The following is a 15,837-nucleotide window of genomic DNA, read 5'->3' as shown; positions in this document are numbered from 1 at the left end:
ATGTTACTAGTATTCTGGACTTCATGGTGTTGGCTCCCTTCTTTATATAAGGGACTTTATGCCCTTATTAAGTCTCATATATAGAGGGCATGAGATGGGGTTCTGGACAGAAACATGTTAAGGAGGAGTGATAAGAAGGTAGGAGTGTCAGTAGTACTACTCTCAGGGGTGATTCCTCTTCGAAAAGATAGGACCCCCGGCCTCCGGGCCCGCCCTAAGGGCGTTAGCTTGGGCTAGAGTGGCTCCCATATCTCTCCCCTTGCAAAAATAATCAAAAAACAAATCTCGCTGGCAGTAGGAATCTGACATAATACTAGGTACACATGCAAACACACAATTTGCTGTAACATGGGTGTATAAAATTTTTTGTGGGCTATTTAGGTATGCACTGGAACGTATCATATTCTTGTCTTGAGTAGCTAAGGACCTGATTGATAGGCATAACAGGACCTGAGAGAAAAGGCAAGATAGTAAATAGAAGAACGAGGGTTGTGATTGTGATGTGATATCTAAAATAAATTAGAAAGTAGATCGGTAATTATTACTAAGTTAGTAGGATAAATACTTAGGCGGCAATTGTTATAAGTAGTTGAATTATGTAGGTATTTATCAATCTTCGGCTTCGGTTTATAATTCATTATCTTCCTTCGCGTGTCAAGCCATTCGTCTGTTGAAGTATTGCTTTGCTGCTATTCAAAACTTCCTGCTAATTAGGAAAGATGACTTACCCTTCTCGAGAGGAAATCCTGACTGCCTTCCGCAGTCACGACATCCAACCACCTGATCTGACCCGTCTGCTCCAACACTGGCCGGCTGGAATAAGTCCTCATCTTGAACTACTTCGGAAGGACATTGATGCGTGGCCGGAATGGTACGTTACTTGACCTTTCTCCCTTCTTCTTCTTCTGCTTCTTCCCTTAGATAGTGAAGACCGCGTCTTTTCCAATAAATCTATAATACGAACCTATCATTCACATCGCATCTTGATTGATTGTAGGGTCGTTCCACCGGGAAAGACTCTGGAAAAGTCCAAGCAGGCCGACTGGGGCTTTATGCATGCGATGTGGTTTCCCTACGAGGGTTATGAAGGCATCTGGATTGCAACGTTGCTGAACGTTTGGGTATGTGGTTCTCTCTTTCTCTCTTATTGTTGAACTAACGATACATACCTGAATCTACGTACTAGCTTTTCCTCTGGGACGATGGTTCGTATATAAGTTACATTACCTCTTTCAATTTGTCTGCAGCTAACAAGCTACTTTGTCATTGCCATGGACGTATAGAATTCGACACTCGAGCGGGATCAATGTGGGAAAATTTTCCTGCCGCTGAGAAATTCCGTCAGGAGACAATCAACTTTGTCAGATCTGGTCTTGGGCTTGCAGCATCTGATGATGACAACCGCAACCCTTACGACGTAACTTCCGACAAGAGAATCTACGGCCTTGGAGAGATTCTCAAGGAGATTCGGGGGACTTATAGCGTTTGTGAGTCACTAAGTACTTCGAGAGAATAACATCATTTATTATTGGGGTCGGGCTGACATCTCCAAATTTACGCTCCCCCCCCAAAAAAAAGTCCAGAGAAAGATACCCATGCGCGAAATCGAGCTGTACATCAGGGAACAGGAATACGAGCAGAAGATTCGTGTCTCTGGCGTGGTTCCCTCCGTGGAGCAGTTCTGTGAGTTCCGGATAGGAAGTAGTGGTTCTGGGATTTGACTGGCTTGTTTACCGTATGTATGGAACAATCACCTTTCCCCTTCCCCCAATAAATAATATTGCAGGAGAATAATAATTCTTATCATCAGACTCGCCTATGGCTACCCGATCCTGGAGTTGCCTGCTCCTGTCTTTGAAGATCCTGACTTCAAGATCATCTGGCACCATGCCGCTGGACTCCTCGCTGCGTATGTCGTTCTTTGTTCTTTGTTCTTGCTCTTGTCTCCTAGGTATTATTCTTCTACCTTGCTAACACAAAAAAATAACAGGGTCAATGACGTGTACTCTCTTCGAAAGGAAATTGTAAGTTTGCTCGTTGATTTAACTACCTTTTCTTACCCCCCTCATGTCTAAATACAGCACATAACTAACCCATCCAAACCACAACAACAAAAGGCGAACGACGACGCAATCGACAGCCTCGTCGCTATCTTCTACGCCCAGCTCGGCAGCAACAGGAGCATCGACGCGGCCTGGCAAGCGATTGTCAACCTCATCACGGATCGGATTAAGGAATTCGACGAGGCTGCGGACCGGCTGTGTGCTCGTTACAAATGCAACAGCTCAGAGTTGATAGTAATTCAGGCGTCCTACAGAAGCTACAGGACTTTGTTCAGGGGTGCAGGTATATTTGTAGGGGGAATTTGAGGTGGAGGTATGTATTGTATTTCGTTGTACTGTGCTGGACAGCTGACAGTCGTTCGGGCGGGGGGGGGGGGGGGGGGTTTATTAGTAGTGTTTACCAGGGTTGGGCTAATTACTTTTTTTTTCTTTTTCTAGTTCTACTACGAAGCGGTACAACGATATCGAAGCTCTGTCGGACAATAATGGTACCGCGTAAATCTGCTTGACAATTCAGCTCCATTCTAGGGAGTGGAAAGAGAGAGAGAAAAGATAGGACTAGGGTAGGGATGACGATCCTGCAATGTCTCATTTTGTCCTTTCTCCTTCTGGTAGTATTCAACATACTTACTGTACATATGTGCAATTTTACGTACTGTACATCATCACCATGATGTCCAAATGTGACGTTAAGTAGGCGGGCTTTTTTTTCATAGAAATCCTTAATTCAAATAGGGACTACAAACATCCTCACAGGTGAGAATACGCGCGCGCAGATTTACCCAAAACTTGGCCTGATTATTATAATAACCCTCTTTTCCATTTCCATTCCCTATCCATCCAACAGAAGTTCAACCAGAAAAATTACCCAGAGAGATACAACCAACTGCAAATAGGGGATGCGTGTCAGGGTTCTCAAAAGCCGGGGGTGATATATCTCTATGCAGATAGAAATATATGCCATACCAGCCGTCGTGAAAGTGGGGGGGGGGGGGGGGGGGAATAATATCTTTCATCATCTCCAACCCGGAGGGAGAAGTAGGGTAGCTAGCCACAGAGAATTGGAAATCGTGAAAGAGACATCATAATCAGAGGGGGTTGTAAAACACTTTCAAGTTTTCCATTGCATCGCCAACTTTTTTTTTAGCCATGTCAATTAGATGTCCCTATGTCCTCAGCATTTCGGCTAAGGTAAAGGGAAGGGGACCGTTGGTGTCTCATGGAGCAAACATAGTAGAGCCTTACTCGACAGACTCATTAATAGATACCGCGATAGACATGGCAATGTCATCCATGTCTATCGGGATAAATTCTAATGAGACGTCTTCTCAGACAACTCTAGTGGCCACCACCTCGACGGCTGTCATAGTGCTGTAACAGCATTGTCAGCGGCTAGTTCATTGGCATCCGTGGTAGACTGCATACCTTTCTCAGAGCTTCGAGACGCTTCTTCTTGGTGTGGGTGTTGACATATGTTCCGATGATGAAAGCGATGATGTTAAAGAATGGTACCCAAGCCTGTTCTGGCAGGAATCTCTGCGCAAAGGCCAGAGCCAGAGGCGAGGTGATCCAGCTGACCTTCATGACCGGCATGAAGCCAGCCCTGACGGTCGCGCGGACTTGGTGGAAAGTCCGGGCGCCCGCGATTACGGCCATCGAAGAGAGATAGACCGTGTTTTGAATGGGGGAGACCTGCGATGCAGCGGGTCAGTATCTGTTTTCTGATGATAGAGTCAGCTGGCAGTTACGGGGACTGTACAATCAGATTACTGGCAATGATCTGCAGGAGCTTGGCTTTCAGGCTCTTCCGCCCCGCGAAGACCTTCTGCAGAATGCTAATGAGCAGATGGCCGAGAGGGGCACTGATAAACATCCCGTAGAGGGCCATCTTAGGCACACGTGAGCTGAAGTAATGGCCATGCTTGCTGATATCATTCGCGATCCACGAAGCGAGAAGCTCTTGCAGGGCAGAAAGGACACCAGATGTCAACATCTTGGTGCGCAGCGGGTTCGACTGCAGCTGTCGGAAGTAGGCCTGCAAATGTCCGTATCGGTCAATCAAAGCGCCTCATCATGTAAACAGGCCAAGGAACCATACAGCCAGATACCCCGATTCGGTTATTCCACCTGTCAAGCGCTCACCAACCCTGTGCGCTAGGACCTCCGACTTCTCCGCCGCGCGGACGGTCTCCTGCTGGAACCTGACCGTGGCCATGTTGGACATGTTGGACGGGTATGTGGGGAAAGGTAGCGGTTCTCGGGGTGTGCGCGCAATCCGGAGAAGTCAAAAGGCCAATGACTGCGAACGACGAGGTCAGCGGAGTTCTTTTTCTTCCCACGAGGTTTCGAGAGCTTGGGGTACTGGGAGATCTCCAGAGATTGTGTCGCAGCAGTGAGACCGTTGGGGAAAGGGGGCTGTTTGTTTATGATGCACGGCAGGGTACCGAGGCAGCTCACGGCAGGGTTGCTGTCGCGTGTGGTACGGAGTAGTCGGTACTGTACAGGAGCAGTAACGCAGCACGAGGGGAGGATGGAAGTTGATGGGTGGACTCACCAGAATAGAAATATGTCGTGCGTCGGAAGCGCGCAATGCGGAGAACGAAGGGGCTGAGACGGAGAGCTGGGGAAGATATACCGTGTACAGCCCGGGACAGGGCCGGCGGGTATGAAGCCGACGCAGGTAAGCTGCGCTGGCTTTGGATGGAGGAGCTTCATGTTCTTCCCGGGGAGCGCAGCCGAGCCGCGGGGTGACAGAGCGGTCCACTGCTGCGGTTCGTATCTCCGATCGCAAGGCAAAGATCTAGCCCGCCGTGTCTCGACAGGTCGCGGAGAGCCGTTATGGAGACTGCGCTGAGATAAGCTTGCTGTTCATCGTTGGACCAGAAGTACGGTGATACGCTCGGATGGTTTTTCCACAAAAATCCCATCGCCCATCCTGTACCTAAGCTAGATCTAGGTACCGCTACTCCAGACCCAGTATCCAGCGAAGTGTGTGGATCCGTAGAAAGAAGCCTGTCGAAGAAGGAATTTTTTTTTTCTTTCAGACCTTTCTTAACTCCAATTTTTCTTTTCTTCCTGTGTTCTTCTATCATGACGTGCTCGATGAGCATGGACGGGAGCTCCCAGCTGCTGGCTTCCTCTACACTACCGTAACGGGAGTCCCCTCGAGAGCGCCTAAGTCCGTTTCATATGCCCTCCTCGCCCTCCATTAACTACAGCACCTCTGGGAAACATCAAACAGCTTCTTTTCTCTCTTCCCGCGGTTCCGCAGTATCTCCCATCTGCATTCACTGCGTACCACGGTTTGCGCCACCCACAACCGCCAACCTTGCGATCTCCCCACCCATGTCGGCGTGAGGATGATGTCGACCCTCCTGCCTGAGGCTTCATACAACAACCGTGTTGCTGCCGTCACAGAAGTCTCTCTCCTCTCCTTTCTTCCCTGGTGACGGGCCAGATGGTAGCCCCCGCGGCCCAGCTGACGTCTTCTCCTCTCCGGATCATGGCGGATCCTGGTGGGAAAGACGCAAAGCTGCCCTCGTCGTCGCCATACAACGCGTCCGCCAGGCCAGGTACCGAGTCGCTCCCCAATCTGGCCTCTCCTGGTCTGTCGTCCATTTCAGACGCGCCAGAAACATCCCCAAGGCATATTGCCCTTCCGTCAGACTGGCATCGTAAAACCAGCGGTTTCCAGCATGTCCATGCCCCGCCAATTGCTCCCCATGCAAGCATCCAGCTGCCTACTTGCACACACACGACGATGACACGCCAGTTCGATACTGAAAAGGACCAGACATGCGACATATGCCACCGCAAACCTTTCCTCGGATGGCTCTACGTCTGTACGGAAGACCATGGTGGTTTTCTTCCAAATGACGATGACCTTTTATCTTCCGCAGAAAGCTATCAGTCCCGTCACCCGGAGGCTACGGACCAGATCTCTCTCAGCCCTTGGATCAGCAAAGCCATAGAACGAGGCCACTACACTGCCCAGGAGATCGAGCTTTTGAGACTTCAAAAGGCCAAAGTCCGCGACGCTGTTGCGGCAGCCAGAAATCCGACTCCCGCATCCACTCCGAGCCGTCTCTCTGATTTCTCTTCGATCCCAGAAGGTCCGGACGATGAAGCGTGGACGGAGACGGTCGAGGACATTAATGATAACAGTGGTGATCTCGATGTCGAAGATGATGAAGCTGACACGGCAGCACTCCCGATAAGCGATCCATTGCCGCCACCCTGTCGTTTGAAGTGCTGTCACAGTTGTCGACCTGCCAGCCGTGAGCGGTCCTGGGCCAGTCTCAATGAGATATGCAGCGAACCAAGTGTCAAGTCTCCTCCAGCATGGGATGTTCTGAACAGACGCGTCTCTGATGTGCATCTCATCCGAAAACTGGGGCAACTCAACGTTTCCTCCAAACGCGCAGGGACTCCCTGTTCTCCTGAAGAAGATAACGCGAGAATTAGGATTTTCCGCCGCAAAAGGGTAGGCGAGAATGGCGATTCTGTTGACCAGACACAGGCCGCAGCTACGCAGCCAGGTGAGATGGAACGTCACGGCATGGAATCACAGTATCCGTCTCGGCAACATGGCGAGACTACTCCGGAAAAGAGAGATAGCTTGTCCAGGACTGAAAAAGACAAAGACGCGGAAGCATCAGAAATCCAGCATGAGAGCGGCTTTCAGACGACTCGAGAAATTACACCCAAGTCGCGCGCGCCCACTCCCACGCAACGTGGCGGGATCTTCCTGGTTAAGAGGAAGAATCGATCTCTTTGGGCTCCTCCATCTGATCAACGTCGGACGAGGCCCGAGACCATGTTGCAGACAGCCGCAGGGGCTGCACACACTACCATCGCTCAGAAACAACTACCACCAACCGGAAAACATCAGCGTCCTGACTCCCGATCGGACGACGACGAGGTCGGAGTCAGCGGAGGGGTCGCTTTGACGGAAGAAGGGGTGACGAGCGGCACCAGGGATATCATCATGGCATGATGAAACGAATCTTTAGGGCGCATATGGACTGAATTATGATTTATGAAAGGCGTTGTAGGTACCGGGACCAAGGGATACGCTAAGGCGCGGCAAGATGCTAAATTAATGTACTTTACTGTATGTAAGACACTTCTTCATGTGATGCAGCGGAGACCGATACTTGCTATGGCCGTACTTTCAGCTAATGAATTCAATCTGAATATGCAAATTACTTCCAGACGGTCTTTGATTAGCTTGCTAGACGGCTGCATCCCTCAATTTCTTCACTACCGCAGTATGCGCTCCGGTTTTCGCACGCCACGTGACGTCAGGAGAAACTCCCGGAGTCCGAGCCTCGGCTCCGTTGCACCGGCGAAACATCAGGTGCGCAGAGCTGGCGACTGTACGACTGTAGATAAGGCGAACGCAGGCCTTTCGCCTTCTGGAATCCTTTTGAGAAGCCGGTTTTTGCGAGACAACCATGGCGGAGCCAGCCCAACCCGCAGATCCCCCTCAGGAGCCCGTTGACCCTCTCAAATCTGCGGGGAAACCGACAGACCCCGCAGGGTCCGAGTCACCGCCGCCTCCATCCCCAGCGAATCTCCGACACGCGCTGGGCTCTGCGCTCTCGACCACCGATATCACCGTTCGGCGGTTGGATACGTGAGTCAATTGCCTTGTCTGGTTTCTGTTCTTCAGCCTTATCAGATCTATATGTGTCTATCTACGGATCTAATCGCTAACCGTGCTGGTTCGCCCCATATGTAGTCTCCTCTCCACAGCCGCCGGTCAGGAGTCCGTCCTCGCGGCCATAAACTACTCGTCCCATGCCTTGCATTATCTTCTCGCATCAGCGGCTGTTGCTGCGCTTCGGACCCGTCTCCGTCTCATTCTGTTCAGACTAGCACGGAGAAAAGCAACTGCGCCGGAAGTCCCGTCGCAGCCGGCGTCATCATCACCATCCAAGCCTCCCCTCCTCGCCCTGTCCTCCCTCATTTCTGAAACCCGCTACACTCTCCGCCTCTTTGGCCTCCTGCCACTATGGACCTGGGGCTCTGCGACCCTGCGATCTCCCCCGGCTGATCCGGTCATCCGGAACATCGTCCTGCTCCAGGTCCTCATGAATGTCCTCTATCAGACTCTGGAGAACGTGGCGTACCTCGCCTCGAAGGGCATTCTCCCAAAGCGTATCCTGGACCGATGGGGCGGGATCGGGAAGTGGTACCTCTGGAGCACGCGCGCGTGGCTCGGGCACGTGGTACTCGAGTTCGTGAGGCTGGCGCGAGAAAGCGCGATCACCAAGCGGAAAGAGCAGGAACAAAAGAAGCAAATCTCCACGGAAGAGGGTGATGACAAAGAAACGACAACGGTGGTGGAGCTTACTGAAGAGGAGCGGGAAGCGCGGAGACTCGAGATCCGCAGATGGCGGAAGAAACTGGTCAACAACATCTGCTGGGCGCCGCTGTGCGTGCACTGGAGTCTGGAGCAGGGGGCTGGAGTACCCGATAGCTTGACGGGATTTATCAGTTTCCTCGCGGGAGCGTGGGGATTGTATGATTCGTGGAATGCGACTGCCACTTCAGCGTGATTCTGATTCCCAACCCACGTCGGTACGATGACGGGTATGTATGTTGATTTCCTTTTCTTTTTATTTTAACCTTCCTCTGCTTGAAAGAAAGACAAACGAAGATTGTCAGGACTTACGGGCCATAGAATGTGGGAGGATATCACATAGACCTATAGAACTATTTCTGATCTGGTCCTGCGTTATATATTTTTGGGTGTACTGTTCTGAGCTTATTATTATTCTGAGCTCTGGCCTTCATGTATGTGTTTGATGAATGCCATACCCTCCTTTTTTCTTATGTTTCATAACGTTCCCTGCAGCGTATATTTTGCTATATAGGAGAACATAGACTCGATTTGTAGAACCATAGGGGCTTGCTTGCTCACTTTCACACACGGACCAGAGAGCCTGTGTGCCCTTTTTATTTTTATTTTTTTATTGATTAGAATCTCTGTAGTAATGATATTCACATCTTAGGTGCATCGGGATAGCTTGAAGTGGTTAGAATGTTCTATATGCATTAGGAATCAGGATCCGATCATGCCCGCCTCCCCCCCCGCCTGCGGGTCTCTTGTGGTTAACGGTTACAGATACAATATGTGGGGTATTCTATTTAAGCTTGAGATCTGGCTCTGGGTACTTCTGGGGTTTGAAGGCACTTGGATACGGATCCGCACGGTTTCCGCGTTACGATCGATTGATTGATTGGTTAAATTGGTTAACCAGACTAGGAGATTACCGCTCCCAGTTTAGCGGTCCCGTGATATTACCTGATAAGGATAAGAGCCCTCCTCGCCGCTTTGTTGATAGAAATCCCAAGCTATATAAACCGTCTCCCCTTCCCGGCTCAACATGCCCTCTCCTACGTCCCTATTTTCTCTCAATTTGGTGAAGAGTTCGAGCATTTTCCCCCTTTTGGATGCGCGATTTGCCACCCCTTGCAACCCACCCCCAGAACGATCGACGCGACAGGGCTGCAGCAAAGTGTGACGGCTCAGGCAATCAGCAGAAATGATCGAGTCGGATCTGGACGAGGACAGCTCCCGCAATTGGAACAGGATCAGGAAGACGATATTGTGCAGATACGAGAGCAGCAGGTCGCTTTTGGTGTCAAGGAGCGAGATGCCGTCTTGCGGCGGCTCGATGGAGACGTCGGACGGCGCATCTTTGTGAGTCTTGGCAGGGATGAACCGGCGGTCGACAGACAATAGTTGATGTAAAAGGTACTTGTACTTTTTTTCGGATTCTGGTGGAACGAGGAGCTGATCCTGGACACTTACCTGATGGTCTGATCTCAGAAGTCTTTGCAACAGCTTTAAGCAACAGCTATATTTTCAATGAATGGCGTGATATGTTGAAAAAGTGCGGGATCAACATACCAAGCTATATTAAAGCTGTCTTGGGAGATTCCAGACATCGACTACACTTTTTTCGGAAAACGAATGAAAAACGGCTGTTTTATCAAATGAGTGAATGTGGAGCACCCCATGTTTGGCTTGAGTATGCACACTTCCTACACCTTGTCAGTTGGCCATCCACACTGTCAGACGACTACTGGACGACTTTTTGATTATGAGTATCAGTCTGCTATCCGTCAAAATTCATGGACAATGAACCCTGGTCACTCGGCTGGATCTTTCACAAAGATCCATGGTGGGATCATGAAATCGATCACATCGGGCGAGGAAAGGCACCCGATACGTATTCCGACATGTCTGAGGAAGATCCCCGCAAATCAGTTTTCTGACATTAAGTCCGATGACGATATACCAGCTGTAGTTCATCGCTTCTGTCGTATTTGTCCTCCGGCGACTATATACGGCCATGACCCATGTCCACACGATAGAATGGCAGTTGAAGTCCATTCCTTACACTCCAGCGGAGTCAGCAGCCATACGCAGGGAATTCTCAGCATTCTGGCCTCCGAGGTTACAAAGGAAAAGTTCGCACCCAGTTCTGATACGCAAACTTATAAAAGCTGTTGATCTTCGTCGGACAGGTGGCAGCGTCGGATGCCAGAAATGGTCCATGTATGGAAGTTTAGGTCCCCACTCCCTAGAACAACATTCTCAGTTCCTCATTTCTACTTTCTATCTTCTTGTTTCATGATATTCTGAACTGAAAATTGATATACTTGTCCAGTTATATAATTTGAACACTGGAATAACAATTTCCTAGCTAACGCTTGCAGGAAGATTTTACTTGTTATCTTTCATATGGTTAATCATTTCTTGAATATTCCTAGATACTAATTGAATTGTTTGTTACCCACTATGGCTATAAATCCACGCATAAACCACCATATCGATGTCTTTGCCACCATGTTGATACCATAGGATATGGCTGGAACCCAACGAAGCCCCAGTCTTCTCTGGCTCAATCAGACCATCAAGGTAACAAGATTAATTAGAGTAACAAAGGTTAATTGTCAGGCAATTGACTTGAAATCTATAGTCATATATGTGACGGCGTGGCAAGAAGCTATATAAGCGAGAGCAGTACGAAGCCGATTTTGCCACTAGCCAGTGAGTACAAAATTTTTGGCCCCTGGAGACATCTGTAAATAATAATCTCTTGTTTCGACTATCAATATGTATCTATCTCTCAGCACTAGTCTCAGATCTAAGGAGGGAAATTGAAGCTATTTAAGTCATGGAAAAAGCTGCATTGGTCACTCTCTCAAGAAGAAGAATCTCAGGGGTTCAGCCGGCGTTTACATCATTTGTTATTCACTTTGGACATGCTTTGTTTCCCAATTTCCCAGTATTGGACAGCGATTGTGACGGTGCTCAGTCATAGTATTATTAGCTAAAACTATGGTAGCTTGTCATACAGAATCGAAAGCATGAGGGGAAAAGAAAGGAAAGAATTCGCAGGGCTTCGTGTAACGTGATATATATAGGCAAGTAGGACCGGCAGTATCCCAGAGACAAAGGAATGCTCAACACCGCCTACCTTACCGCCTAAGTGTCTGCCGCGCCGTCACAACGATACCGTGAACAGCAGGAAATTAGAAGAGAACACAAAGCCACAACAGCACCAACTCAGAACCCCGGCATCAGTGAACAGCAAATTGCAATTTGTGAGGGGAAGATTATGTATCTTTCTTCTTAAAACTATTCCTTCTGAATAAGTGATAAAATCGCTTTTGTTGTTTCTCAACCCTCAGTGAACGTCATTTCCTCATGTTTACCATCTTGCCAGAATACCATCCTAACTTGAATATCAAATGGCCTCCACAGATCAGTCAGCTTTTTTGATGAAGGTTTGTCTGACCGTGGTCACGTGTACTCTGTCGGCCAGCTAGTTGTACCTCGTTGAAATTTTCGACGAGCGACCTGCCTCATCTGTATGTCGCGGACAAAGGCCCAGACGATCGCTAGTCGCGAACAGGCAACTAAGCAATATCGCCGCTTAACTTGCATTTTATTCGTTGTATGAGACCAGAATGAAGTAATGTCACTCCTTTGTTCAAAGTGTTTGAGAACCCAGATATTCTAATGTTGCCTAGTTAAGACTGGTTCCTATGGCGGACTTAATGGCAAGAAGTTAGGAAACATTTTATCCTAGCCTCTGTCAAGTTTACATTTCATCAACACCACCTCTACGCGGGCTCGCTTTTTCCATTGGTCGGTGTCCTGGGTCGCCAGACGCTGCGGGAGCGCGGACCTATGGCCCGTGTGGTCCTCTGTCCAGAGCAGAAAATAATTACCAGTCCTAGGCCTGACTTCAGCGCGGGTTTGTTGTCCGAGGACGAGTAACGCTTTAGATCTAGTATCCTACGGTACTTGTTGTAGGTGCCTAGCTATCTTCTATGGTCGATTGGATACTCCCTGATGATAACTGTCATGATTCTCGTCAACAATCAGTGTGATCCCTGAGTGAGAACGGAGATGTAAACTTATTGTCTGAAGAAGTAGAAATTCTGTAACGAACTGCTATGGCGTAGCGTAGGTGAGGAAGCTGGTCTGTAGAGAAGATGAGTACACGACAGGGAGCGCTGGTCAAAGAGACCATGCGAAATGTTAAATGTCTGGAAAAGCTGTGTGCGAAAACGGAAGGGGGGAAAGAGAAAAACCTACTTGAACAATAGTAGTTGACGATGGGACAAAGGGAACTAATAAAGTCAGGGTCACTATTACCTTTTGTATGTTCACTGACGGCGACCTTAGAGGGTCCTGAAATCAACTAGCAAAGAGACGCTTGGAGATGACATAAGCCCAGATAACTCAAGTAAATGTTTTAAAGAAGCCTCCCTAACTAAGGAGTTAGTTCGACTTTTGCATTATTTTATATAGCAACTAGATATCACCACTCATCAAAGAAAACCTCATTCCTGCAGTAGTTCCAAGGCTGGAACGCAGCATTCGGTGGGTCGGGTAGCTCGACTCCTCCAGGAAATGGGAATTGTCGCTGTAATGGCTCTCGTCGTGTTTACGGCAGAGTTTCGTTTGACGAAGATGTGACGGAGCAAACGTAGCTAATGCAATTGCAATCTTCTATCTCATTCAATAATGATCAAAAGCCGTCAGGCTTATCCATGAACTAAAGACAGCCGAGTAATAGATACATGTGAGCGCCACAAGCAGCAATCTTTCGACATCATTGAAACAACAAAGCATGCAAAGAAAATCGTAAAACGAGAACATAACTCTTGGAATCCAGAACGTGATGCTGTTAATCGATTGCTTGAGATAGGTTGGGAGTATCGAGTGTGTAACCTGCCGAGGAGATGGCGCGCTCTGCTAGCACTTTGAGATTTGCTGCTAGTGATTCCCGGTTGTGCTTAAGCACCCAATCAATGGCATTGCGAAGGTTTTTGACTCCAGTGGTGAAAGATTTGGTGTCCGCATAGCTCCAGGTACCGATCTTTCGCGAGTAGTACCAGACCTTCCCATTTGTCTCAACGCCTGTCCAATGAACCGACAAAGTAATCTCTCCCTTGTCCATGGTCGCTGAAACAACATGAACGCGATGATCGAAACCATCTTCCGGAGAGGATATGCCAGCATGTTGATGAACTTGTCGAAGGTTCCGAAGCATGACAGCCGCGTTGTGCAGGTTCTGTCGGCGGGCGAGTTCATTTGATTGTAAGCCTTTGGCTTCGGTAGTAAAGCAGGGAAAGTAAAGTGTTTGGTTCGAGATCACAGGATGGAAGATTATGGCGTTTAGGGAGGTTTTCGCATCAGAAAAGTTACGAAATTCTATTGATGAGAATCCGATTGTGACGTCAGGTTTCGGAGGAGATATTCGAGTGGTCTCCAAACGCCCTGAAGGCAGTGGATACTCTCCGGCCCACAGTGCATTGATTGACACTCTACACCGCTTATCAGCTATCAGAGACTCCAGATCGAGTACCACGGGAACGACAAGTGAAGCAATATTGTCCTCGACTGTGGCGTCCTCCGCAACTTCATACAAGCGTCTGAGTCTGTCTTGCGTGGGCAAGTCTCTCGATGTTTGCAAGTGCTCAACCAGTTCATCCAAATTGATTGGTTGATCAATGGAGTCCTCGGTAGCAATACATCTATCCTCGAGCTCGCTCACGTAATTAGGATCATCGCCGCGTACTGTCTTTGTTCCCGTCTTGACCTTCTTGCTGGGAGAGCCGTCGTATGTGCACGAAATGGAGTACGACGTCTCTGAGTTTGCTCTAGGAGGAGACATTGCATGTGCGGTCAAATAATTCGTTAGAGCATCAACGGTCAGAGGAATCGGTGGAGATCGAGATTCGATGCCAGAGGACCATGGAGAATGTAAGAGGCAATCACTTTGATCATCAAGATCGAAATGAGCGGGCGAGGTGTCAGCATCGAAAGAATCGCGGGCGTTGATATTCTCGATGAAAGCTTCAATGAAAGTCCTCTTTTCCGGGGAAAGATAATCACGGTACGCTGGCCCAGGAGGGAAGTCGCTCCTGTTGAGGTGGTTGTCCTCCTTGGTCCGCTTCTGAGCACCTGCCATTTTGCAAAATGGAAGTTGAGAAAACTGGAAAGTTGTATTTGTTGTATCGTCGTCGGAGAAGAGCAGAGAACAAGATGGTCGATTGAAGAGACTATGCAGCACGTCTGAATCTCAGTAAAAGCTTGTCTGTGAAACCAGGAAGAAGCTGCCTCTGATGAGACATGATGAGCGTAGACGAACGCAGATCGATGGGATGAAACAAGGTGTTGAACTAGGGCCTCTATACCTTTGCGACTCCCAAGTCAAACAGCGGAAGGAGACGCTTCGGGATTAATTCGAGTCGGGTGATACAAGTGGATCTAACCGAGCATTACCGGGGCACCTATCTCTCAATATTTGGAGGGTTTCCTGAAAAAATCGGTCAACTGTTAGCTACAGTTCATCAATGTAACATTCCGTGGGAGAAACTTACAGAGTCACCATCAATAAAATGCTCTTCTCTCAACTGCCTCGACTGTGCATCGCTGCCTGAAGGAATGATTGAGTGCGAGCCTGCCCGCATTCTGACAAACTGCCCGCATTCTGACAAAGTTTTGATGAACCATGGAAAGGTGGAGTAGTCAACTGCCTTGGCTCAATACAGGTTGCAATAGTAACGAGGAGCCGCAGAATCTGTGAGTTGCCATAGTAACATATGCATAGAAGAGATTTAGGAACTGAGGGAGAGACGAGAGGGTGAAGAGTCAGAGACTCTGCCTGGTGGAGAACACAAGAAGAGGAGACGGGGAGGGATAGACGGACGTTTGTCCCTGGGCAGGAGATAAGTAATTATCCCGTTGCCTGAGGCAAACACAAACTGAGAGAAGTACATACTTCGTACATGTGACAGAACTGGGAGCACCCAGCGTCATAATTATGGCAGTACATAGCGGCCACACTGCAAATAAGATTCTCCATGTCTAAGAGAAGGCTGGAAGCACAGGATTTCGTTAATTCTGGCTGCATTCCGTTTGCCTGAAATTCAATTTGGTCGTCACATACACCGCAGTCTAGACCTTTGTTTATTATTTAAAAGCTCTTAAAAATATCCCATTCCTCTATTTCGCTGTCCGGAGACCTGTCTCTCCTTGCTATTGCTGGCCTCATCCAAACACATCGATGACTCTCAAGCGGAAGTCGCAGACTTTAACGCTCGACGAGCATCCAGCAAAGAAACCCAAGCTCTGCGTTGAGACGTCCTCATCCATTCATCCTCTTCCTGGACGCCAACCAGCACAATCTTTCTGGGATCGTCTTTCGAGGGTGTACTTGGCGACGTGCCCTGGATG

At 48.8% G+C, this 15,837-nt stretch overlaps 7 protein-coding genes across 7 annotated transcripts; 5 read left to right on the top strand and 2 right to left on the bottom strand.

Annotated features, from left to right (window-relative positions):
• Nucleotides 1-719: 719 nt before the first annotated feature.
• VTN00DRAFT_4072 (uncharacterized protein) lies at nt 720-2,562 on the top strand (the record flags this gene model as incomplete). Its single annotated transcript, XM_069430460.1, has 9 exons — nt 720-871; nt 998-1,121; nt 1,187-1,205; nt 1,284-1,487; nt 1,579-1,687; nt 1,811-1,909; nt 1,991-2,024; nt 2,118-2,260; nt 2,502-2,562. The coding sequence occupies 9 exons, from the start codon at nt 720-722 to the stop codon at nt 2,560-2,562; spliced, it is 945 nt and encodes a 314-aa protein (XP_069289593.1).
• An 839-nt stretch (nt 2,563-3,401) lies between these two features.
• Nucleotides 3,402-4,287, bottom strand: VTN00DRAFT_4071 (uncharacterized protein; the record flags this gene model as incomplete). Its single annotated transcript, XM_069430459.1, has 4 exons — nt 3,402-3,434; nt 3,489-3,755; nt 3,823-4,098; nt 4,162-4,287. 4 exons carry the CDS (start codon nt 4,285-4,287, stop codon nt 3,402-3,404), a joined length of 702 nt encoding a protein of 233 aa, XP_069289592.1.
• A 1,233-nt stretch (nt 4,288-5,520) lies between these two features.
• Nucleotides 5,521-7,059, top strand: VTN00DRAFT_4070 (uncharacterized protein; the record flags this gene model as incomplete). Its single annotated transcript, XM_069430458.1, has 1 exon — nt 5,521-7,059. The coding sequence occupies one exon, from the start codon at nt 5,521-5,523 to the stop codon at nt 7,057-7,059; it is 1,539 nt and encodes a 512-aa protein (XP_069289591.1).
• A 460-nt stretch (nt 7,060-7,519) lies between these two features.
• On the top strand, nt 7,520-8,626 carry VTN00DRAFT_4069 (uncharacterized protein; the record flags this gene model as incomplete). The annotated part of the gene is made up of 2 exons (XM_069430456.1): nt 7,520-7,701; nt 7,807-8,626. 2 exons carry the CDS (start codon nt 7,520-7,522, stop codon nt 8,624-8,626), a joined length of 1,002 nt encoding a protein of 333 aa, XP_069289590.1.
• An 831-nt stretch (nt 8,627-9,457) lies between these two features.
• On the top strand, nt 9,458-9,816 carry VTN00DRAFT_4068 (uncharacterized protein; the record flags this gene model as incomplete). The annotated part of the gene is made up of 2 exons (XM_069430455.1): nt 9,458-9,528; nt 9,615-9,816. The coding sequence occupies 2 exons, from the start codon at nt 9,458-9,460 to the stop codon at nt 9,814-9,816; spliced, it is 273 nt and encodes a 90-aa protein (XP_069289589.1).
• Nucleotides 9,817-10,092: 276 nt separating this feature from the next.
• VTN00DRAFT_4067 (uncharacterized protein) lies at nt 10,093-10,590 on the top strand (the record flags this gene model as incomplete). The annotated part of the gene is made up of 1 exon (XM_069430454.1): nt 10,093-10,590. One exon carries the CDS (start codon nt 10,093-10,095, stop codon nt 10,588-10,590), a length of 498 nt encoding a protein of 165 aa, XP_069289588.1.
• A 2,692-nt stretch (nt 10,591-13,282) lies between these two features.
• VTN00DRAFT_4066 (uncharacterized protein) lies at nt 13,283-14,569 on the bottom strand (the record flags this gene model as incomplete). Its single annotated transcript, XM_069430453.1, has 1 exon — nt 13,283-14,569. The coding sequence occupies one exon, from the start codon at nt 14,567-14,569 to the stop codon at nt 13,283-13,285; it is 1,287 nt and encodes a 428-aa protein (XP_069289587.1).
• Between the last annotated feature and the right edge of the window lie 1,268 nt (nt 14,570-15,837).

Source organism: Thermoascus crustaceus, assembly GCF_041956765.1.
Source record: "Thermoascus crustaceus strain CBS 181.67 unplaced genomic scaffold VTN00scaffold_2, whole genome shotgun sequence".
NCBI classification, from domain to species: domain Eukaryota; kingdom Fungi; phylum Ascomycota; class Eurotiomycetes; order Eurotiales; family Thermoascaceae; genus Thermoascus; species Thermoascus crustaceus.
The sequence above is the reverse complement of the archived record's forward strand: the minus strand, read 5'-3'. Positions and strand labels throughout refer to the sequence as shown.